The sequence below is a fragment of the Phocoena phocoena genome, chromosome 10 (assembly GCF_963924675.1).
Source record: "Phocoena phocoena chromosome 10, mPhoPho1.1, whole genome shotgun sequence".
Taxonomy (NCBI): Eukaryota; Metazoa; Chordata; class Mammalia; order Artiodactyla; family Phocoenidae; genus Phocoena; species Phocoena phocoena.
This window is the reverse complement of record NC_089228.1, coordinates 96,432,328-96,457,871: the sequence shown is the minus strand read 5'-3', so window position 1 is coordinate 96,457,871 and position 25,544 is coordinate 96,432,328. Positions and strand designations below refer to the sequence as shown.

The 25,544-nt window shown below is 42.2% G+C and overlaps 1 protein-coding gene across 1 annotated transcript in view; it reads left to right on the top strand.

Annotated features, from left to right (window-relative positions):
- The first annotated feature begins 871 nt into the window (after window positions 1-871).
- Window positions 872-25,544, top strand: part of HIVEP1 (HIVEP zinc finger 1) — a 44,670-nt gene continuing 19,997 nt past the window's right edge. Inside the window, exons 1-7 of the mRNA XM_065886010.1 lie at window positions 872-937; window positions 1,224-1,464; window positions 2,910-2,960; window positions 8,694-14,665; window positions 17,897-18,030; window positions 18,745-18,920; window positions 23,472-23,573. Coding sequence (XP_065742082.1) covers window positions 872-937; window positions 1,224-1,464; window positions 2,910-2,960; window positions 8,694-14,665; window positions 17,897-18,030; window positions 18,745-18,920; window positions 23,472-23,573 — 6,742 coding nt within the window. The remainder of the gene's footprint in view (window positions 938-1,223; window positions 1,465-2,909; window positions 2,961-8,693; window positions 14,666-17,896; window positions 18,031-18,744; window positions 18,921-23,471; window positions 23,574-25,544) is intronic.

Genomic DNA, 25,544 nt, shown 5'->3' with positions numbered 1-25,544 from the left:
TTTCTCCTTTTCTTTTTTTTTTTTAACTTTTATTGCTTTTTTGGTTTTTTTTCCACCTTCTTTCCTCATTCTTAATCTTTCTTATTCTTATTCATTCCATGGGGGTTCTCTAAGCTCTTTGGATCTACGGTTTGTTGTTTATTTTTGGAAAATTCTCGGCCATTATTTCTCACATATTTCTGCCTCCCTGTTTGTTCTTTCTTCTCCTGTGATTCCAATTATGCATGAGACCATTTGATATTGTCCTGTGGCTCTTAGATGTTTTGTTCTTGTTTTTTCCCCCCCATGTTACTTTTCTTCTTTGTGTTCTGTTTGGTTTATTTTTATTGGCCTATCTGTAAGTTTACTTATTCCTTAGTTTTGTTGAGTCTGTTAATGAGCCAATCAAAGGCTTTCTTTATCTCTATTACTTTGTCTTATTTCTAGCGTTTTTGTTTGACCCTCCCACTCTGTTTAAATTCCCATTTGTGAATGTATGTTGTCAACGTTTTCCATGGATATTTTAACATATTAATGATAGTTATTTAAACTTCCCCGTCTGAGAGTTCTGACATCTGGATCATCTCTGAGTCTGGTTCTTTTGGTTGCTCTGTCTCTTGACAGTGGGTTGATAGTGCACGTATCTTAATTTTTTATTGAATTTTGGAAAGTGCGTGCCTCACAGTAGATACTGAGTTCAGTAGTTTTTAATAGCTGGCAATGGGCACTGCTCTTCTGTCAGGTCATCAGGTAGGGAGTTGAGGCAACCTGCTCAGGAGTGGGGCTGCATTAGGATTTTGGTCCACTGTGTTTATCTTCAGTGCACCGTGCTGGCCTCCAGTTCTTCTATCAGTGGCCTGCCCTTTCCCTGTGCTTATAGCAATGCTGGGATATGGGGTCTCCCCCTCCTTGCCCCTCTGCTCGTAGTAGAACGCCGTGCAAGGCTGTCGTCGGGCAGGTGAGGACTGCTCTTTATCCTGGTGCAGCCTTAGTCGGAGGCAGTTCCGTGTTCCCTGCTGCTCTCCCAGGGTAGCAGACCTCTCATTGTACTGGAATGGGATTTTGGTCCCAGGACAGTCTCCTACCTCCCCTGGGATAGAGATTTCCTGGTCTGCTCTCCCTCAAGTCACAGTGGGTTTTACCCAAGGCTGCTGCTCTTTTCCCAGCAGCTTAAGCCTTCAGGCTTTTGCTCCACATCAGAGAGGTGTTCAGGCAGGGCCTGGGGCTTGGCGCCTTTTCTGCAGTGGCAGCTGAGCCCCTCCCGCCTGCCCGCCATGAGCACCTGGGGGAGGCCTACAGAACAGAGCCTGGGTGTGGGTGTGAAGCCCCCTGTGTCCAAGGCCAGGCCTATCCACCCCACGCTCAACCTCCAGCAGTTTGTTGCAATTTGGGGTGATGCTTTCTCACTCGTTCGCAAGGCTGGCACGTCTTCCTCCACGTTCTCCTCCCTGCTTGCCCCAGCGGAGCTGGTCCACACATCCCTCTGTGGGGTTCAGGCTGTTTGGTTGCCTTGTGATTCTGCTTTATGGTGAACTCAAGAGAAGTTCTGATTTTTGTGATATTTCTGGCTTTTTCTTACTGTTTGGGTCAGGGCAATGCTTTTCGAGTTTCTATATCCTCAGGCAAGAATGGATGTTGAATTTTATTAAATATCATTCACCCTTATTCAGAATGGTCATGTGAGTTTCTCATTTATTCTTCCTGATGTGGTGAAGTATATCAATAGGTTGCCTGATATTAAATTCATCCCTTATTTTCTCTTACTCAGAGAATTCTTTCATTAGCAAATATTTTTTAACACCTATTAAGGGCTGGATGTATAGGGATGAATAGTAAACATAAGATCTTATAAATCTTATATTCTAATCAGAAGGTAGACAAAACATATAAGTAGATAAATAGGGCATTTCAGATTGTGATCATAATTATGAAAAATAAACAGGGTTTGGGCGATATGGGGCAACTAACGTAGGCAGGTAGACAGGAGGTAACACTGATGTTAGGATTTAAAGGTTGAAAGTGATCCCGGCATTTAGAGTTGAGAGTAGGGAAGGCTTTTCAAGAGATGGTGAGTCCAAGTTCCCAGGGGCAGGAAGGAGACAGGCCTGTTGAGGCATCAGAGTTCACCCACCACGGCTGAAGCATAGTGAGGAGAGGGGAACGGTGTGGAGGAGGCTTGGGAAGCTGGGTAGAGGACCACGCTGTCTTTTGGTGTCTTAGATGTTTGAATTCCATTCCGTGAGGAATGGGGAGAACTTGGAGATGGATGTGGCTTTCTGTCGCTTGCTAAGTGAAATTAGTTGTTCCCATATCTTACGTGGTCGGTCCCTGGATGCTATACTTCCAGTGTGGTTCTTCATTTCACATTAATTTATTTGTTATCTGTCTTGCATTTTCAGTCTCTTTCTCTCTGCTGACTTTTACTTCCTGTTTATAAGCACACTCAACACCCCTTATCCTACAGAAACCTTGCTATGACCTCCTCTCCTCTGGTACTGGCATCCTGCCTTTCTCTCTCCCTCCCTTCACAGCCAGATTCCCAGCGCGTGGTCTGTATTTGCTTGGCCTGCTCTACCCCAGGCCCTCCCTCACTCCTTGCCCTTTTGTGATACGGTTTTTACCGCCTGGACCCAAGTGACGACTGCTCTGAGATAACAGCCCCCCACGCCCAGCAGCCTCGTGTCTCGTCCTGTTTATCTGAATGTGATACTAAACACTGTTGCCCACATCTTCCTCCTTGTAAGTCTCTAAACCCTGGCTTCCTGAGCACTTCACTGTCACATATTTTGTCTTACGTTTCTTATTACTCCCTGTTTCTTGTCGTTTCTAGCTCACTCTTAAATATAGGGATTACCCAAGCCTCTGATGCCAGACTTCTCTCTACTGTCTATTCTCTGTGGCTTATCATTTCTGTACTTTTATAAAAACAGCACTCACTACGTACTCCCAGATCTACGCCTCTAGCCCAGACTTCTCTGTAGGTAAAGGAAAGAATATGCATATATACTTAATATATCATAATTTTCACATTGCTGTGTAATCTTTGTAATTATTTTAAATGGATGTATAATGTTAAGTGGCTGTGCCATAATTAGCCTATCCATTTCCTGTTGAAAATTTCTAATCCAGGGTCTGCAGCTACAATTTATAATTTTACACATGGATATTGAGTTTGAGGTTTGGTGGAATGGAAAGTGAGTTGAGTTTTTTCCCCTTCCCAAACTAGCTCAGTCCTCCCAGAGAACAGGAAACCTCAGCAGAATCTTTGGCAAACCTTTCTCAGGCTTTCTTGCTTTGAGAATCAGCTAAGAGGCCCATTGTCACTACGTGAGTTCAAGGTAGCACTTTAACTCTTGCATGAACGACTGAAAGGCCTTCTAAATGGTCCCCCTACCTCTGATCTCTTGACTCTCTGACACAGTATGCCGTCAATTGTTAGAAAACAGGTGGTGCTTGTGTCCCCAAGTCCTAAGAGAGATCTGAAGTTTTTCACGCTGATGTGTCTTGGAGTCAGTTGGAAAAAGATATTCACCCTCAGTCAAGGCAGGGTTTTAAACACACTGTTAGATTGTAGTTCACCATACTTGAGAATATCCAAATGTGAGAATATCCTTTGTCATACTTTAGCTCCTATTTCCCTAACCATTCACCTTTTTCCAGTCAAGTGGCCTCTGCAATCTCTCCAAGCTGTTCTCAACCTCCTACTTGATGGAGAGCTGGCTTGTTTATAAAGCCCAACAAGTCAGGGATTCTGACAGTGGCTATGCTGCCAATTTTGGTCCCTCTTCTAAGTGCGATTTGTGTCTTTTAAATGAATTCCTATTTGGATTTCTGACCTGTTGATGCCTCAGAATTTCTGCCTGATTGTCAGCCATTTCCAGTAGCGTGCTGACCAGAATATAATTTACAGCAGCTGGTCGACCTTGACTTTGAACCTTTCCCACCCACTTCCTGATCTGAGTGTGCATTCTCACTGTGTAAGGAAAGAGGGTTGTGCTTCATCATTCACACAAAGAGGGTTATGTGCCCCCAAGGATGTCCAGCCCTAGTGTTGGTAAAAAGCAGCAGCTCTGGAATCATATGGTGATAACTATAAAGCAGCGTTTGTACCGTGAGGCAGAGGGAAGGCCCGTGCACTGGGAGGTGGGAGAGTGAGCATATTAAAAAGGCATCATCCTTGTACACCTTCCACCACTGTCTCACGGTCTTTCTTTCTGCTTCCTTTAATTTATTTTCATGTTAGTCTACCAAAGTAACAAATTGCCCTTAAAAGTAATGAAAAACCTAAGCATCGGTGGTAAAGAGCTGCTCCCCTCCCATCTTCCACCCCAGGCTGTATTTCTGCTTTGAGGCATTCTGGTCTATACCCTCTCTTAGCTCCATGGCCTATGGTAACTGTATACCGTATGTTGTCGACGTAGCCACAATGTTTGATTATTACATTCTTTCCTGTACATGAGGGGGCGGGAGAAAATAACTCAAGTCACGCTTTGATATGCTTGAAATTAATCAAGATTAAGTTGAGTTGAAAAAACTATCCTGAGCGTATGATTCTCCAAGACCCGAGGGTCTGCTACCTCACACTTCAGGGCATTGGTTCCCAAGAGGAGACTTGTATCTCTGATTCCTAGCCAGAAGGCTTAGCCATTCACTCTGTGCACTCCACCCAAGGGATGGAGAGTAACGATCACATGCAACTCGCCTTAATTCCACCTCTAGAACGATAACGTGGGATTCACCTCAGATGTGCCTGGTACCTTCCCTCTTTACATCTGTCTCATTTGCTCCACCACCCTCTCCCCTCCTGTTCCTTGCCTGTAGAGACTAATCCAGCATCGAAGGTCATCCCCTTCCAACCACCCATGATGGAATGGACGTTATCCCTTGAACGAGGGGAGTGAACCCTGGTAAAGGAGATCCAACAAATCTTAGAAGAGTGAACACAACTCAGAAAAACACTGTTGGGAACATATTCTCCATTGAATGCCACTCCCTGTGATTCCCCATGATCTCAGGCAATAGAAAAGCAGAGAGAATGTGAAAAGACAGACCAAAAACTCAGCCTTAAAGGAAATACTACCTCAGAAACAGAAGCTTTTTTTTAAGCATTGAACTTAATAAGAACATAAATTTATTAAAGCAACAGTTCAAATATAATATGAGACAGTAAAAGGAGATGATATAGGCAATGTGGAACTTAGGGAACAAAATGAGAACAGAGCAACGTCAGTCCAAAACTATTAAATGAATTTGAAACAGCAAGGACTTTAATGGCCTGAAAATCAAATTACTGATGTAAGGGAAGAAGCCTTAGATAATTCTAGAAAGAGCGAAGGAGAAAAACAAAAAGATTGAAGAGATTTAGATCATCATAAGGGTGGTCCTGCACAAAGGTCATTTTTTTTGGGCTACGTTGGGTCTCCGTTGCTGCACACGGTCTTTCTCTAGTTTCGGCGAGTGGGGGCTGCTGGGCTCTAGGTGTGCGGGCTTAATTGCTCCACGGCATGTGGCATCTTCCCACACCAGAGCTCGAACCCGTGTCCCCTGCATTGGCAGGTGGATTCTTAACCACTGCGCCACCAGGGAAGCCCCATAAAGACAACTGATGTCAGTAAAGTAAAAGAGCCAACCCCAAAGAAAACAATTGGCCAGAAAATGTATTTGAAGAAATAATAAAAGAAAAATTTTCTGAAATAAGCTAAATGAATTTCCTTTTAGAGGTCATTGTGTTCCAGGAAAAAAATGAAACGTTGTACAGTGGTTAACTCTGAGCTGACTTCTAGTTATGTTATTAGACTTTGAAAATAAAGGTTTTTTGCAGATATGCTGGCAGAAAAAAGGCAAGTCACCTCAAGGAGGAGAAACTACCAGTCAGGCTGGCAGCAGGCTTCTCTCTACAAGCTTCATTGCCAGAAAGCAAAGGAGTGTGCAAAGTTTTGAAGGAAAGAAATGGTATATTAGCACCAGGTCTTAAAATTCAAATAGAGAAGGAAGAGTAAACAACTATGCAAATAGAATGTAAATGTTATAAACATTCATCAAAGAGAGATGAGTCCGTCTTCGTCTAAAATTGAAACATGGTTCGTAAAATCTGTTTAAAATGTGTTTTTTCAAATTCTTAACTTTAGAGGAATTATGTCTATAAAGAAATAGGGATCTTAAATCATTCCTTCCTTTTCACTTCAGCTTCATTTTCTTTAAGTACAAAGTTGAATTGTACTTCTTAAAACAAAAAAAATACATAAAATGTTCCCTTTAAAACTTAATGTGGGGCTTCCCTGGTGGCGCAGTGGTTGAGAATCCGCCTGCTAATGCAGGGGACACGGGTTCGAGCCCTGGTCCGGGAAGATCCCACATGCCGCAGAGCAACTAGGCCCGTGAGCCACAACTACTGAGCCTGCGCGTCTGGAGCCTGTGCTCCGCAATAAGAGAGGCCGCGATAGTGAGAGGCCCGCGCACCGCGATGAAGAGTGGCTTCGGCTTGCTACCACTAGAGAAAGCCCTCGCACAGAAACGAAGACCCAACACAGCCAAAAATAAATACGTTAATTAATTAACTCCTACCCACAACATCTTCTTAAAAAAAAAAAAACTTAATGTGGTATTTCTGGTTTTAGCTGTGGGTTGAATTTTTGCATTTTTTTCTTTGGAGTGTAAGCCATTGCTTAATTTTTTTTTTTTTTTTACACATAACTTTACCTAAAAATAAAATCTTATTACAGAAAGTATGTAAAACATAACAAAATAAACCTATCTACCCCACCCAAGGCTCTGGTTGCATAGGGTTGTGGTTGGGCTTGGCATGGGCACATTTTTAAAGAATCTCTTGTGTTTCTGCTCTGACAGTTGCCTGAGTTGGGAACTGCCGTTCCTCCAGGTGGCTGCTGGGCTCTGCTTTTGTATTTATTTTAACAGCCTAGTGGCTCTCACTTTTGTTTCAACCCACCTCCGAGCTCCCGGGAAGTGAGTAGGGAAACGACGCACCCGAGACGCTGATCATCATTTTTCGTTTTGCCTGCTTTCTTGTATAGTTAAGGAGAGGCATAAAGTACATCACTGACTTTATCGCATTCATCCTGAAGAGGGAAAACCACTGGGGAAGCATCATTTTATAAATGAGTGGGTTGAAGAATACAAAAGGTTTGCTCAGCATCATTTTGTAGAGGTATCAACAATATGATACTTTTTTTTCTATTTTTCTTTAGCTCAAATAGTTTCATCATGAGACACCCCCCCACACCCTTTTATTTGCCCTTCTGATTATGGTGGGTAAATGTATCTTTAGTGGATTAGTATGCAATTTTTTAATTAAATTAATACATGAAATCACATAAACTGATGTCACAAGATGACCAGAATATTTTATTTTATGTAAATTCTTCTGTTAATGCAAAGCGGTTATTTTGGTATAGACATTTTGGTCTAATATGAAATTTTAATAGGTACATTGTAACAGCTATTTGAAAATAATGAGGAATTAGAGTATTTGGCTTTTCTACAAGTAAGTAATGTAAGCTTGAATAATTTTTGTTTACGTGCCCGAGGATCCAACAAATCGAAACAAACGAAATTATGGCAAGCAGTTATTGCTCAAAACTACAATACTTGACAGAGATGGTGGTGGTTGATGCCATTTAAGTGGTGATTTATTTCAACACAGCAAGAAATGGAGGCAGTTTCATCTCTTCTCTCCTGTTATAAGTTCTGTCTGTCTACCTACTCACCTATCATTAGTGGCAAAGAAACATAGCCATTGAATATTTTGTTCAATTAAAATGGTGATTTTTATTTTAAAACTAAGGGCCATTACAACATTAGGACTTTAAAATTTTTGTTGGTGAAGAACCACAAGTAAGTGTATTATTTTACTTTCATATTTTTCTGTGGATTGATATAACTGCTATATTAGCAGTTCTTCACGGTTCTATCAGTGAAAATCCCATGATCATCGGAGGTGTCTGTGTCTAAAAATTATTGTATAGTAACCTTTGTTCTCCTAAGAATATCAGTATTGCCTGTTTTGGAGCAATACTGTTATGTAGAAACTTGCTGAGAAGTTTGCTTTAAAAGATACTAGGGCTTCCCTGGTGGCGCAGTGGTTGAGAGTCCGGACGCCTGCCGATGCAGGCAGGGGACACGGGTTCGTGCCCCGGTCCGGGAAGATCCCACATGCCACAGAGCGGCTGGGCCCGTGAGCCATGACTGCTGGTCCTGTGCGTCTGGAGCCTGTGCTCCGCAACGGGAGAGGCCACAACAGTGAGAGGCCTGCATACCGCAAAAAAAAAAAAAAAAAAAAAAGATACTAAATGTGATAAGACAAATACCCAGCATTAAAGCTTGAATTTTCTTCTTTGTGGGCCAGCTCTCTTAAGACTATTGTGTAGGGTCCTCAGCTGCAAGGGTGAAGGGGGAGGATAATTTAGTTTTGAAACAGCAGGTTCCAGGACTGTGGTGAGATAGGGGGTCAAGAATGGAACACGGCATTCTAGAAATGTGCACTAAGGTCTTCGCATGATTGTTTCAACAGATGTTGATGGCCAGCCTTCTTAATATTGCCAGAATGTAGGAATGCAGTTTTATCCAAACCGGCTTTCCTTTAAATTGCCTTCTTCAGTTGTCATAACACCATTGTGATCATAACGTTAATCTAAAAGCATCATAGTTGGTGTACATACCATTTTACCAACTGGTTTTCTTTTTTCTTCTTTGAACAGAAATCTTAGGGGCTGGTATTAAGGGAACTTCAGAATCACTTAAAGGCGTGAAACGAAAAAAGATTGTAGCCGAGAATCACCTGAAAAAAATACCAAAATCCCCACTGAGAAATCCTCTTCAGGCAAAACACAAACAAAATACAGAAGAGTCATCTTTTGCCATTCTTCAGAGCGTGGCGGAGTCCCACAAGAAGCAGAATCACAGTCCTGTAAAAAATGGGAAGCAGTTTACCAAACACAATGGAGAAACCCCTGGGATAATTGCCGAGGCCTCTAAATTGCAAGAGTCTGTCTCCCCGAAGAAGCCCTCGTTTCTGCAGCACCCATCCGAGCCACGCCGGTGGAGGTCGGAAGGCTCTGACCCTGCCAAGCCCGGTGTCCCCGAGGGAAAATGTGACTCCAGTTCTCTGTCCGGTAAAAGCAGGACTGACCACCGTGAATGTATCTCCTCTCACTGCAGCCCCCCACCCTCCTCGTATGCAAACACCGCGTTCGATGTCTTACTGAAGGCCATGGAGCCAGAACTGAGCACCTTGTCACAAAAGGGCTCCTCTTGTGCGGTTAAGAGCGAAAAACTGAGACCAAATAAAACTGTACGACCCCCTTCTCACCTGAACAACAGCCCCATGGATGCCCCCGAGCCGACCCCGCAAGAACCGGCTGCCCAATCACAGCCGCCTCCTCGGACCTCATACGCCGGGCGCGTGTCTGCCGCTCAGAAGAACGACCAAGCGGCACTTCAGGCCGTTTCTCCTTCGTATAATCCAAGCGGACTCTCTGTTTCTAAACCTGGCCAACAAGATCAGCAGCTTCCAGCGTGTTCGGGTTTCGCCAGATCACTCACGAGTCTGCAGAATCAGGAGAACGCCCAACTTGAGCACGTCTGTAACGCAGCAGTGATGTCATCCGTAGGCGTGACTTCACCCTCCAGTAGAACTCAGGTTTCTCCTCCAAACCAGCAAGTGGATGCTGCCTCGCCGCTGTCAGTGAGCCCCGCCCTTTCCACGCGGTCACCCCCCACGCCAATTTACAACTCAACTCCTGTCGCCTCTGTTGTTAACCACAGCATGGAACAAATGTGCAATCTTCTTCTGAAAGATCAGAAGCCAAAAAAACAAGGAAAATACATCTGTGAGTATTGCAATCGAGCCTGTGCAAAGCCCAGTGTGCTTTTAAAGCACATCCGCTCCCACACTGGAGAGCGACCCTACCCCTGCGTGACCTGCGGGTTTTCATTTAAGACTAAAAGTAACCTCTACAAGCACAAAAAATCCCATGCACACACTATCAAACTGGGGCTCGTCTTGCAGCCAGATGCTGGCGGCTTGTTCATGCCTCACGAGTCCCCCAAAGCACTTAGTCTCCATTCGGATGTGGAAGATAGTGGGGAGAGCGAAGAGGAGGGTGCAGCTGATGACAGGCAGAACGACCCGGGCTCCGTGGACCTGCAGCCCATGCAGATAATGAAAATGGCATCCAGCTCGGAAGCTTTACCTAAATTGGGTTCCATTCCAAGCAATCCAGATCCTGTGGCAGGTGACTTTTCACTACAGGACAGATCTTCAGAACCGCAGGCTGTGACAGAGTTACCAAAGGTTGTGGTCCACCCCATCAGTGTGTCCCCTTTAAGAGCTGACGGCCCGAAGGTTACGGATTCCAAGCCTGAACCTCCTAGTGCACAGAAACAGAAAGACCTTCAGGTAACCGGTATACTGTCCCACTCAGCCTGGGCGTGCTCCCTGGAGATGGATGACAGGTCCCACGAGAAGGGCGATGTGAGTCAGCCCGAGGGAAAACAGGAATCTCACGTGGGAACGGTACATGCCCAGCTACAAAGGCAGCAGGCCACCGATTACTCCCGAGAGCAGCAAGGAAAACTTCTCCTGAGTCCTCGCAGTTTAGGAAGTACGGATTCGGGTTACTTTTCACGTTCTGAAAGTGCCGACCAAACAGTGAGTCCACCCACCCCCTTTGCCAGAACGTTACCCACCCCAGAGCAGGACTCTAACAAGAATAATGGGTCTTCTGCACCTCGTGTCAACACACCAGCAGCTTCGGCCCTTCCAGCAGGTGAAAAAGCGTCACTCCTCCCAGGTCAGATGCGCCCACCTTTGGCGACAAAAACGCTTGAGGAACGGATATCAAAGCTCATCTCAGACAACGAAGCCTTGGTAGATGACAAGCAACTGGATAGTGTAAAGCCACGGAGAACCTCTCTCTCCCGACGGGGAAGCATCGATTCCCCCAAATCGTACATATTTAAGGATTCTTTCCAGTTTGATTTAAAACCAATGGGACGGAGAACAAGTTCAAGCTCTGATATACCAAAGTCCCCTTTCACTCCCACAGAGAAATCAAAGCAAGTGTTTCTTCTGTCTGTACCTTCCCTCGACTGTCTGCCCATCACCAGAAGTAATTCTATGCCTACCACAGGGTACTCAGCAGTACCTGCGAGCATCATCCCTCCCCCACACCCACTGAGAGGAAGTCAGTCCTTTGACGACAAAATTGGTGCTTTCTACGACGATGTCTTTGTACCAGGACCTAACACTTCTGTGCCCCAAAATGGACATCCCCGCACTCTTGTCAGACAAGCAGCAGTAGAAGACTCTTCGGCAAATGAAAATCATATTCTCGGTGCCGGGCAGTCCTTGGACGAGAGCCATCACGGAGGCAGCCCCGCTGGTGAGACCACAGCAGCAAGAAGCAAGCCCCCGGCCCCGGGTTCACACTTGGAGAAGAAGAAGTCTCATCAGGGGCGAGGGACCATGTTTGAGTGTGAGACCTGTAGAAACAGGTATAGGAAACTGGAAAATTTTGAAAACCATAAGAAATTTTACTGTTCAGAGTTGCACGGACCCAAAACCAAGGTAGCTCTGAGGGACCCCGAGCACAGCCTGGCGCCCAGCGGCGCACAGCCTCCCATTCTGCACTACAGGGTCGCCAGTGCCACCGGGGTCTGGGAGCAGACGCCCCAGATACGAAAAAGGAGGAAAATGAAAAGCGTCGGAGATGACGACGAACTTCAGCAAAACGAAAGTGGAGCATCTCCCCAGAGCTCCGAGGGCCTCCGGTTTCAGAGCGCGAGGGGCTTGGTTCCCAGTTTGTCTCAGCAGAACATTGCCATAACTGGTGACCAGCCGCCTAGAAATATCCAGCTGCAAAGCTCCCCGATTCAGCTCGTGGCCAGAGGCCCCGAACAGCCCCCGGACCCGAAGCCGTCCTCCGTCGTGGAAGAGCAGGTGAGCTCGGCTGCCCAGGACAGGACAGAGCCCAAGAGACACGGGGCCGGCATCTCCGTCATCCAGCACACAAACTCGCTGGGCAGACCCGGTGCGCTTGACAAGCTGGAGTCTTGTGAAGGCGCTTCCCCCATTTCTTTCCAGGAGCTGAGAACAGGGAAGCCCGGGTCTCTGCACATAAGAGGGATTTCCCAAGAGGAAGGCCGCCTGCCCCGGAACACGTCTCAGCCCGCCGAGCCTGCACTGTCCGATGATGCTCTGAGAGCGGAACTTCAGGAAGGTTCCAGAAAGATCTCAGGCGAGCGACACGTGTTAGGACAGCCCTCAAGACTCGTTCGGCAGCAGAACATCCAAGTCCCAGAAATCCTGGTCACAGAAGAGCCAGATCGGGACCCGGAAGGCCAAGGCCACGATCAGGAGAAGTCTGAGAAGTTCAGTTGGCCTCAGCGGAGCGAAACCTTGTCCAAACTGCCAACAGAGAAACTGCCGCCCAAAAAGAAGAGGCTCCGTCTTGCCGAGATCGAGCACTCCTCAGCCGAGTCAAGCCTGGACTCCACTCTCTCCAGGAGTCTAAGCAGGGAGAGCAGTTTATCTCACACTTCGAGCTTCTCTGCTTCCTTAGACGTAGAGGACGTTTCTAAGACTGAGGCCTCCCCCAAAATCGATTTTCCGAATAAAGCGGAGTTTCTCATGATTCCGCCTGGCTCTAACACCCTGAACGTTCCTGGGAGTCACCGGGAAATGAGGCGCGCTGCATCGGAACAGATTCACTGCCTGCAGATGTCGATGGAGGTCTCCGATTTCAGAAGTAAATCATTCGACTGTGGAAGCATCACTCCGCCTCAGCCAGCACCGCTTGCTGAATTGCAGCCTCCGACATCCCCTTCTGGCATGGGGGTCGCCGGGCACGTGCCTCTCTTGGAAAGACGGAGAGGCCCACTGATACGGCAGATCTCTTTAAACATCACTCCGGAGGGTCACCTATCTCCTGGGAACCCATCCTCTTTGCAAACTATCGCTCGCCCTGGTGTGAACACAGTGCCATTTCAGGGGCCTCAGCTCACTCATGCACCTTCACCTGAGTTTCCTGCAAATACTTTGGACTCCCAGACTCAGATTAAGGATCTGCGAGCAGAAACTTCAAGTTCCAACTCTCCAAGCATCTTTCCTGTTCAACAGCTTCTTGGTATCCATTTGTTAAATCAAATCCACGTGCCCCTTAGCCTCCCAGACACACAGATGTCTCTGCAGGTGTCTACACAGAGTGTCAAAGCAGATGCAGGCCCCGGTGGACATGTATCTTCTAAAAGTGAGGATTGCTTTGCTCCCAAGTACCAACTTCAGTGTCAGGTGGTCCCTTCGACCCAGCCTTGCACTTCTAACGCTGTACATCCTCTGCCAAAGCAAGTTCTTTCAGACCCAGCTGGGGCCAGCCATCGTGCGACCTCGTTGACATTACCAGCCAAGTTAGTAGAAGCCACGTCTAATTCGTGTCCTCTGCCACCACTGCAGGTCGGGCCTCTCGGCAGTCAGGTGCCAAAGGTGCCAGCATCCTTTGCGCTGCCCTTGCATCTGCAGAGTCGGGTCCCGGCGTACTGTTTCGCCACAGCCACAGCTCTGCCGCAGATCCTAGTGACCCAGGATCTATCCAGTCAGCCGATTGGCCAGGCTGATCATAGTATGGTGCCAATCAGCGAAGAACAAAATCCCGTGCCAAAGTCGCAATGCGATCGCCGGAATGCTTTGCCAAACCCAGAGGGAGAACTTGTCTGCGAGAACGTTATTTCAGAGACGGGCCAAAATTCGTCTCCATCAGAATCCTTGCCTGTAACTCAGAAAATGTCTGTTGGTAGACTCTCCCCCCAGCAAGAATCTTCAGCTTCAAGTAAAAGAATGCTGTCCCCAGCAAATAGTTTAGACATTGCCATGGAAAAGCACCAGAAGCGAGCCAAGGATGAAAATGGAGCTGTTTGTGCAACAGATACTAGACAGTTGGAAGCATTGAGTTCAAGAGCTCATGAAGTTAGTAAACAGAAGAAGCCAGTTCTGGTGAGGCAGGTTTGTACTACGGAGCCCCTTGAAGCTGTGATATTGGAACAGGACATTTTTTCTCACCCTGAAGTTAGTAGCGAGGCTCTGCGTTTGACGGATGTTTCACCAGCTGATAATTTGTCATCAGGACACTCCAAGCCTGTGGTTATAGAACCTGTAAAAGAATTGCAGGAATTTGAAAGCATCCCGTCGGCCACATCGCTGACTCTGACAGTTAGAAATTTAGCTGTCCCTGCAGAGAAAACTCACATTTCTTCTTCGGAACATGTAGACAGTAACCAAGAAAGGAAGTCACCAGGGGTTAAAAATCCAGGCGACGAAGCGAACATCCAAGAACGGAGTCCGTCAGCAGCCACCACTCCTTCCGCATGTAAAGCCAGTGACACACAGCAGCCGTCCTTCCCCAGCCTGAAGACTGCAACCAGCTTCACGTGGTGTTACCTGTTGAGGCAGAAGGCCCTGCACCTGCCCCAGAACGACCAAAAAACTTCGGCCTACACCGATTGGACCGTGAACGCCAGTGATCCAAATCCACTCAGCTTGCCTACCAAAGTGGCTCTTTCTCTCCTGAACTCAAAACAGAAGACCGGAAAATCTCTATATTGTCAAGCAATAACGACCCATTTCAAGTCAGATTTATTGGTCTATTCAAGCAAATGGAAAAGCAGCTTAAGCAAGGTACTTGAAATATCATTTATCTTGAAAACTAGTTTGTGCAAGTTAGTTCCAACATGTCTGGATGCCTTTAGAGATTTCGATCGGAGGTTGTATTTTAATTTTGAATGACAAATTGTGCTTTCGAAGTGTACAGTTATTTGAAAGGAATGATAAGTTTACCCGGGGAGTTATACTGATAAAGATTACCCAGAGTCCTCTAAGGTTTGATTTTCTTGTTAGGTGAGAGAAGATTATGTTTATGCTTTATCCCTGCTAACGAAGGGGAACAGAGGTGTGAATATTAGAGATTGTTCTATTTCATTTAAAAATAGAAGCAGAGACCCATTCATCCTTGTTTTATGCAAATCTGACCACTCTCCCCTCACTGTGCTGATCCCAGCCCTCTTCCTGTGTAGCTCTGAGAATCGTCTTAGTACTAGAGAGAAGATTCACAAAGTGACTGTACACTTGATGATCAAGTTGGTTTGGTCAGGATTTGTACAGTAAGGTCGTAAAACGATGATTTGGGGTTATTTGCGGAATAAAACTATAATTAGAGTTGTTGGCTTTATGAAATGGGGAAAAATCACTTAAATGATTGAGAATAAATAGATGAGGGTATTAGGTTGGACTCCGGACATTCAGAATTATAGATTAAGTTCTTGATCTCTGTAGGCTCACGAGCACATAATACAGGCTCATAAATATTTATTTATCAATAAGAAAATACCACAGTATCAGTATTGTAGTAGAAGTGCCTACAACTTTAATCAAAGAAGGAAGTCTCTAACACTGCCAGTAGCTTGAGCAGGAAGTGCGGTTACAAGGAAGATATTCCAAGAGCAGTGATACTTCAGCTGAGTCTTCAAAAAAGAAAAAAAAAAAAAATAGGGATTTTTTTTTTTTTCAGGCAAACAAGAGTGAGAAATTTTAATAGTCTGCCAAGTGCTGTGGAAGTGAGAATGAACTTAGTTCATTTAAAGAGCCCCGAGGAGTCCAACATGGCTAGAAGGTGTTGGAAGTTTGAAACACTGACGTAATTTGAAGTTGGAAATGTAGATAAAGACCAAAGAGTGCGCATGGTGGTAGAGAGCCTTTGATGCTTTCCCAGTGGAGGAGGGTGCATCCGAACCGTTCAGAATTTAATTTTTAAACGCTCAGACTCTACATCTACTAAGTCAGATGGAAAATGAGACTTGAGCGTGAGAATTTAAACAGCGCTTCATGTATGTATGTCCCTGAAGTGCCTATGAAAAGGGGCTCTCCTTCAGTACCAAGTGCCTTGGTAGAAATGCCTTGGGGAATGCACGTCTGGATTTGGAGCTGGGAGAGAGCTCCGGGCGGAAGGTGTAGAGATCGTTCAGTGCATAGGTGCAATTAATGAGGCCTTTAGAGAGAAGGGCCTGGAATGGATCCCGAGATCCCTACTACTCAAAGGCTTGAGTGGATGAAGAAAGTCCACATAGGAGATGAGAGAGATTGTTCATAAAGGAAGGAGGGGGACTACGAGAAAGTGGTATCACACAGATCAAGGAAGAAGATATTTTAAAGAGAGTTGTTCAAGCCAAGAGGCCAAACAAAGATGAAGACTGACATGGTTTCTGGACTGAAGGGTTCTAATGTCCCAGAGACGGGAGTTATATGGGCAAGTGGCCGTGGAGGACTCGGTACTGGGTTGACTGTTAACTCACAACGCAAATGTGCATGTATTTATAATTCAAAATGGAAGAGAACAGGTCGATGGTAAAGTGAAAGCATTTCTAAGAGAAGCAAGGTGTCAACAACATACAGTGTATATAGAGCGGTCAAACATATAAACTAAGGAAGTAGTAAATATTTTGACATTTAGCTTGTTGGTGAATAGAAGTCAGATTTGATAGCAAGAAAGTGAGCAAAAGATAAGTGGGAATTTGGTACTGAGAAGAAGGTAAGAAATAGGATTACTGTTAGAGGTATAATGTCAAGGAAAGGTATGTGTGTATTCCAAACCTGATGTGTTTGCCAGAAAAAGAGGAGACAGTTGCACTTGTACATGTCAGGGTCAGTGTCATTACCTCTTCACACCACCTTTTTGAGACACTCAGGCCAGCAGCTTTTCTTTACGCCTGGGTTTGTAAGGACAGGGCCTTCCCAGGGGATTCTTCCCGAGGCCACATAGGCCCCTGGGTCCATGATGCACATACTCTCTTGTCACTTACTGTTGTTATGTCATCGCAGTATGATAGCTTTCTACTTGGTGGTGTAATTTTTAAAGGAAGTTTGTAACAAAGAGGACCTTGATCAGAAAAGTTGTGCCTTGTGTTGGGCTTGGCCAGAGGACTGGAGTTTGAGCTCTTGCTGTTAACACTTGACGTTGGACAAGTGACTTAACCCTACGCATGTCCTTCCTCACTGGGATGTGATCCACCAGTGCTGGCTGCCTCACAAGGATATGTGAGAGCAGAGTAGGCTGGGGAGTGAGAAAAGAGGTTGTAAATAGTGCGGTTGTATAAAATCACAAGGTTGCGTCACTACAGAGTTTCCGTAGGAAAAGCACACACTGTTTGTTATTCTGATGTTCAGTACTTTTTTTCTAGAGATTTTAGTAGTATCAGGCCAAGACCTAACTTTTGACCTGACCTATAATTCACAGTTATCAGTATTCAGGAACTTTTGATAACTTTTGATATATTCAGGATATAGCGAGGAAACGTAATTATGGTTTAAAATGATGGGAGACAGGGGAAAATAAAATATTGGGAAATGGAGCTTCGGCTCTAGCTTTACACTGCATTGATGTTGAAGGGAAGTTAGTCATGTTTTTCAGGAGTATGAGACATTGTACCATAATGGGGTAACTAGCTCTTTTCCATCTTTAAATAATAAACTCTTTAACAAGTATACTTAAACTGTAGTCTGAGTGGTTCGTTAGCTATAAGAAAGACTATTTAGTTTATTAAAAGGAGTTCCTCAAATTAAACTCGTGGAATACCAGGGTGGAGGGTTGTAGAGTCTTTATTTGGGGGTGTCAGTGGAATGTGGTGGGATTTTAAAGTAGCATGAGATGTGTCAGTTTGCTGTGATTCAGACAGATAAAGGAGGAGATAAAGCAATGACCTTTAAAGCTGTTACGTCCTTGAAATGCCTTCCATTAAGCTAACCGCATGCATTGTGCTCTGCCATGTTTTAATTGCCAAGTGAAACACTAGCATGTTTGTGTTTTCAGTTTTATTAAATTAGTGTCTCTCTCTCTTTTTTTTTTTTCCCTTTCAGAGAGCATTAGGTAATCAAAAGTCCACAGTAGTTGAATTCAGCAATAAAGATGCCTCTGAAATTAACAGTGAGCAAGATAAAGAAAATTCCTTAATCAAAAGTGAACCAAGAAGAATTAAAATATTTGATGGAGGGCAAGTACAACTTTTCCTTCTTAAATGTACATTTAAACTTACTTTTAAAATGTACATTTGCTTTCATGTGAATGAAGACTTACCGGTGCCGATTTTATATAAACGTTGCAAGGTTTCTCAGCTTGCTAACAGAATCTTCATGGCAAAATACATGTTAGGTATTATGTTAACTAATGCCATTTTGATCAAGAAAATGACGACTATTTAGAAAACACTGTAGGTTCTAGGAGGCAGCTGAGCGCTGAGTTTGCAGAGTGAACCCTGCGTTTCACGTTGATTCGTAATAAGGAGTGAACTGAAAAAATCTGCTCTAAAAGAGACGAGTCATTGCCTGTTTGATGTCTTCTGTGAATTCGGTTGTGAGAAAAATTGTAAAAGCCAACTGTAGTTAAAAGGAAACTCAGAAATATTTCAGTACTTGTAGCTGTGATTGAATTTAACAATAAAGAAAACTTTTAGAGCAGTCACTTAGAGGAGCTATTTTAAAATTAAACTCGGTATTGAATAAAGTTGTTTGATAAGAAGTAGCTATTAGAATATTGTGTTGATGTGAAAAGCTGGAATACTCTGTTACTTACATGTGCATAACTTTTATATTTATTGAGTGTAAAAATTGTGCCTTGTTTTATTTTTTAGGTTGAATTTCAATCATCAGTATTTTCTCAAAGACATAGTATCCAGTTGCCCTATTCATTTTCCTTTTCTTTAAATTAGATACAAATCAAATGAAGAGTATGTATATGTCCGAGGCAGGGGAAGAGGAAAGTACATTTGTGAAGAATGCGGAATCCGTTGTAAGAAACCTAGCATGTTAAAGAAACACATACGAACCCATACAGATGTCCGCCCCTACCACTGCACTTACTGTAACTTCTCCTTTAAGACTAAAGGTATGAGATGACATCGCTTCATGGTCCTTTATTATATGCATTGAGTTAGTAGAGCCAAGACCCAACTTTACGTATTCCTTGACCAAGGATGCAGTAGCTTAAATAGAATAATATAAATTACATCTTGTCAACATCGTAGTCTTATATCTCTTTATATATCTCTAGACCTCTTGAGAAAAAGTTTTTAATTACACACTTTTAGCATGTACGTAATAAATATGACATTTGAAAAGGAGCAGCTGCCCTTTTTTCTTTTACTTCCCAAATTAGAGTTGTATAACGTGGTGACTAACACGTTTTCAAAAATACTTACTTTGGAGCTAAAGAAGAAAAAAAGAAATTTTCACGATCACATTGTAGACGCATTTCAGTGCTAAAAGATTAAAGAAAAAATTAAAATAATAACTGCAGTAAAGTTATACTGATTACAGTCATGTTTTATCATCTAATATTACTCGTGCATAGCCATTGCTTTTTCTTTCCCATGAAGCTCTTTTACTGAAGTACGGTTGAATATCAGCTTCAAAAGCTTTCTAAATTTTGTACTATTTAATGTTTGTGGAACTCAGAACTAGTAATTAAAATTATATTTAGTACCATTTCTGTATTCTTTATATGTTTTTATTTAAATTGTAAGCCTTTATTATAGTTAAGGTATTTTTACTCTCTACAAATTTCCTGTGACATATGATGAATAAATACACTATCATAAAATGTTTGCTTTCTCCATTAGGTTCCTTGTTGATGAATCATTATACAAACATTTCTTGCTTGAGGCTTTAATTTCATATACCACCCTTTAGAAAGTAAGAATCTCGCAAATACAAAGCAATATAATCATAAAATTATTTGTCTGAAAGGACAAAATCTGTGAAAAATATTTAATCAATATTTTTTTATAGAACTACATTATTTTTATACCTTTTCAGTTAACATTTGCTTTTTTTTCTGATTATATTGGTTGTCTTTGCAGGTTTTGTTTTAAACATTGATCAACTCTTTAGCAAAATTTAGTCTATATTTTGGCCAGTATTTATTGGCATTTAAAGAGTATGTAGCAACTAAATAGCTTCAAATTAGCTCTCCTTAAATGCCAGTAAAATCTGAAACAAGAATGATGGGGGAAAAAACAAAACTGTTCTTCAGGTAGCCTTGAATATTTCTAAAGTTTCAAGAAATCGTAAGTCAGAAGGGACCCTAATTCTGTCATTCTTAGGTTGTGGTATAGAACCTTCTTCTGGAAACGGAGGGTGCATTTCAGGATGACTTTCCTGATCTTGTGTGAAGGCTTTGATAGGATTAAGTGCTTTGATCTTTTAACCCAACTTACTGCTTTTACACTGGTGTTGATCCTATGATTAAGAAACGTCCGTCTGTTGAATAAGTTCCAGTGTGAGACCAGGAGACCAGTAATAAGCCAATATTACAAATAAAACATTACCAGTTACAGAATGATGTTACCAAACCAAATAAAAGAGGATCCAGGTATAATGTGAAATGGGTGTTTCTCAAAAGAAGGAGGAAAAGGAATCAGGAAAATTTATAAAGTAAGGGCAAAGAAAGGAAGGAAAACTTTGATGTGGAAAACAAATGAAACTACAGAGATTTCTTGGCAAAGAAAAATATTATGAATCATCAAGTATTAATCCTAATGAAATAACTCAAGCCAACATCATGTAAAATATTAGATAAATGTTTGTTAAATGGTGGACAGGGCGTAATGATCTTTGAAGAGTGAGCAGTATATGTTAGCAGTTTTCATGTCTTTCATTTCTCAAATGTGCTGGATACCTGAATTTACATTAACTTTTTTGTTTTGTCAGATAATTCATTGGAATTATGTGATAAATACTTATTTGAAGAAAGCTACCCTAGCTAAGCAGACTGGTGAAGAAAATATTAGAAATTCAGTATTTCCCTATTCTCGGCATGGCAGTTCTCTTTTTTATGGTCGCTTCCTTGTAGAAGTCTACCTTTTAGGAATATATGTCAAACAGATTCCATAGTACCTTGTAAAGGTAGCTAAATAATAAAAGACTTGTTTTTAGATTAGGCTGTAAATTTTGCCCTACTCTGATTTACTTTGTTGTCCCATTCTTGAATGTGTCTGGTTATTAACAGAAGGTAATAGTGATGTAATGGCATGCTATATAAATAGGAGTATGCAAAGATAGCATGGTACTATCAAAGGAATGATCTGCCCTCCTAGAAATTGATGCTTCTGATGGTAATGCTCGTAAATCTGTACTTCATCATTTGTCCTCTCGGTTTATTTTATGAATGCATTTTCAAAATAATTTTAATTGATTTGTTTTCACTATTCTGCTTTAAAGGTCAGTCAGCTCCGTCAGCGAGCTTGCATCTCTGCAGGATTTAGTTCCATTTATATCACAGAAAGCTGGACTTTATATATAGCTATAGGAACCCAGAAACAAAATCTTTCATGCTTTCCAGAAGATTTATATTAATGTTTATTAAGTCTGTTGGAAAATTTATCTGTTAAGTTAATGCACAGCCTTGCTAGGGGATATCTGCATTTGAATGTACATATTTTGCACATTGAAATGCAAATTGTTTTATTTTAAATTATTTAAGAAGTTGGTTAATAATAAGTAATAGCTCAAGTTATGAGAAAATATGCTTATTAAAAACTCATATTCCCAAATCTGCCTAGTTACAATTATACATTAACTTCTCAGAAAGCAAGTGACCTCCATGGCTGTCTGTTTAGGGAACAAAAGCATTTTGAAAGCACTATTAGTGGACCTTGTGATTTGGTTTATAATATTGTCATCATACTAGAAAGTGTTTTGACTAATAAGTGGAAATTTCAGCTACAATAAGATGGGAAAACTATTTTTCACAACTTCTAATGTGAAAATTTTGGAGCATACAGAAAAGTAGATATTTGCATAATGAACACCAGTATGCCCATCACGTTTTAATAATTGTTAATAATTTGCCATATTTGCTTCATATTTTATTTTTAAAGTGCATTTAAGGTAAATGTCAGACATGGCCAAGTCATTTAAGCCGGGCGTTATCTGTAGAATCACAGAGGTCAAGGTTTGCTGGATCTTAGACGTTATCTGGTCCGGGCCCTCTCTTACACTTGAACCCCTTAAGCGCTAAGCTCTGGGATGCTGTGCATATTAACTAGTGCAAGAATTGGCCTAAACGGGCGTGACCAGTCCCACGGGCTTAGTGCAATTTTAGTGAAGGTGAGGCTCTATAAATAGTGCGATTTTGCAGGTCTTTCAGCTACTGCAGACTCAAATCTGGACCAATGATTCAAACATTGTTAGCTCTGCTGAAGGTTTATTCTGAAATACTAGCTTGCCCTGCTCGCCAAACTCAGAGTTTAGATTTTATTTTCGAAAGAGACAATTTTCCGTTCTTGGCAATTTTGTGTGTGTGGCCTTATCTACTCAAGCTGCTTGGTATCCTCAAGAGAATTTGAGCTCTCCCCCTGCGTTAATGATCACTTGGGGCCAGCACACCCAGTGGTTCCCAGTTAATCTGGCGATACTTCCAGAGGTGTACACCAGCTGCCAGAGGAAACACACCTCTAGGGATACTATTATGAGACTTGTAGTCAGTATGGTGAAGTAAAATTAATGTAGGAAATTCTTTCTCTTGTTCCAAACACACAGAAATACTATTTATAGTACAACAACCAACTGTAGTTTTAAATAGATGGCCAAGCTTGAAATTTAGAAAGAAAGACTCCCAGCCACCAAAAATAAGGAAACTCCAAACTAGCATGGTGAACAGATATTAAAAAAAAAGAAGTCCATAGGGACATCAAGCCAGATATACGCCCACAGGCCTGGGATTTAATGCTGCCAGATATATGCCCACGGGCCTGGGGTTTAATGCTGGTCCTGGAATGGCATCTGCGACCTCTGAAATAAGCATGGCTCTCCTGTCCAGTGACTTTGGACCATGTGGGGGAAAAGCTACCTGCTAAAAAGCAAAACCCTATACCTGTGCCATGCCAAAAGAACCTCACAGACGGATCCAGGATTAGTGTAATGAAACTGTTAAGGTCCCAGGCAGAAGCAATTGGAAGGCTGACCCATAGAGATGTGTCTACAACCCAGGGTACTTAAGACTCCATGGAAACCAATCTTGCTGAAGATAAGTTTACAATAAAAATTTTAAAATGTGCAAGGAAATAAAGTACTATGAGGGAAAGCCAGCGCACACAACTGGTGGAGAATTCAGAAACCACAGATCATAGTGCAATCTGAAAGGGACTTTAAGATGTTCTAAGGAATAAATAGGGACTAGAGAATAGTAACCATAGGCAAAAGTAGACATAATCAAAGTTGAGGAGGCAGATTTGAAAGAGAGAGAGATTATTACTAATAACAAGGTTATTACAGCCTATAGATACCAGTATTACTTTTTTGAGCGAATTTTAGTCACTGGAATTGTATAACCACAATCTGTACTTTCACTTGAAATAGGAATGGAATTTGCCAGTGTTGACAAATGCAATAGCAAAATAATACTATGTAAGCTTAGTAAACATTCTTTTCCCTTAAGGAAATCTGACAAAACACATGAAGTCCAAGACACATAGCAAGAAATGTGTGGATTTAGGCGTCTCAGTAGGTTTAATAGATGAACAAGATACAGAAGAATCAGGTAAGGCTTTATTCCATATTTTTCATAAATGCTATTTACAATGTACTCTTTTTTTTCTTTGCATCCATACTCTTCTTTCCATTCCCACTGATACTGCTCAGTTCCTACTTTCATTACCTCTTATTTATACTATGTGATAGCCTCCTAATCAGTTTTTTCACCTTCCCTTTGTCTTCCTTCCTTTGCATCTATCCCCACTGACGTTAAGTTAATCTTCCTGAAGCATGTGTCTGACCATACTGTTCCCCTGCTCCAGGTCTTCCATTGGTTTCCATTTGCCTACCAAATAGAATATGAGCTACTTGACCTCAAGTAATTCCTCAGAATCCTTTATAATCTGATGCCTGCCTACTTCTTCACCTTTATCCCTCATCTCTCTCTCTCTTTCACCTGCCCTAATGCTTGAATTTCCTGCTTACATGACACTGATCCGGCTCTCTGCCTATAAAGCCCTCACCCTCAATCCCCACACAAACGTGGCTCCCCGTCTGCATTGGTCAAAATCTTATTTTCCTTCAAGATCTAGCTCAAATCCACTGCCGTCATGAAGCCTTCTCTGATTTTCCCTTCCCACACCACTTGCGGGAAGCAATTTTTCCCTTTTCTCAACGCCTGTAATATTTTAGAGTTCACTCTCTGAGAGTATTGAATCCCTTTCTGCCATAACTTTTTTTTATTATTTACATGCTTCCTCCCTTACCTCTTCGCTGATTCTCAAGCGTGTCATGAGTAGAACTGATGCCTGAGTGATAATCGCTGCGCCCGCAGCCCAGCGCAGTGCCCTGCTCATGGCAGCTGCTCTGGAAATATTTGGGGAATAAAACATTTGTTTGCTTCCCCAAATTGTTTATTAATTTGAAAAAGGTTAACTGGTTGTTTCCCTAACGATGTTAAGCCAACAAGTAGAAGTATTTATCTCTAACCAGTTTTGAGGGGAAATTAAGCTGTCCATCTGTTCTGACTAGTCAGACAATAGAATTATTTTTTGGTAAGACTTTTTGTTTTAACCCAAGGATTTATCAACAAGAGATAAGTTTTAAAAAAAAAAGTTGTCCCATTGCTGTTTTGAAAAACACCCTAAATTAAAGATTTACCTGCTTGCTATGTTTCAGTTAGTATGTACTAGTTTGATGTAGAAAAAATTTCCAAAGAGAAAATGGTGAGGACATCTTTGAAAATGCAGGTTAAAAAAAAGCAAATGCTTTTCATTCCACCGGACAACCAGTAACACACTGAATGAATCAGCCTGAATTTGTTTCTAAATATGCAAGAGAAGTGACTCACATCTTAAGTGCTACAGTTGATATGATTTCGTATTTTAAGCACAAGGAGAGGATTGCCTTTAACTTGAATTTTGGGAAATAAGTGGATGTATTATCAGTAGAAGGAAAATATAATCATAACAAACTTAGGACAGTAAGGAGGTTTTTAGTGCTTTATAGACACTTTGATGCTCTGATATATATTGGGGATGGCAGTATCAGGATTTAAAAGTATATATCAAATTAACATGTGTAACTTTTTGTCCTAGGAACATACGTATTAAAAACTGATTTTTGAATGGCTAGGAATTGAATTCTGTGTTGATGTCTTTGTATAAAGACACACATTTAATAAAATTAATTAATTTACTTCTAATGTAAATAGTCTGTTTGATTTATTTTCTTCTCTTAGTAGTCATGCAGTAAATTAACTACCATAACTATTTAAGTGAAAAAAAAAATCCCTCTTTATTATCTATTTGCTTTATTGCTATTACGCTGAGCGATTCAGAATTTAAAAGCTAGGGAAATGAGTGACGCTTTCAGCGGGTATGTCTGTTACCCGGAGACTAGAAGAGGCACAAAGTAGAGGTTACAATATGAAATGCTAATTTCTGAAAAATGCATAAACGTTAAAGGCATTATTATTATAATATATACTCTTAGGTGTTTTACTTCTTTAAGAAGATGAGTCTTATAAAAATTAAGT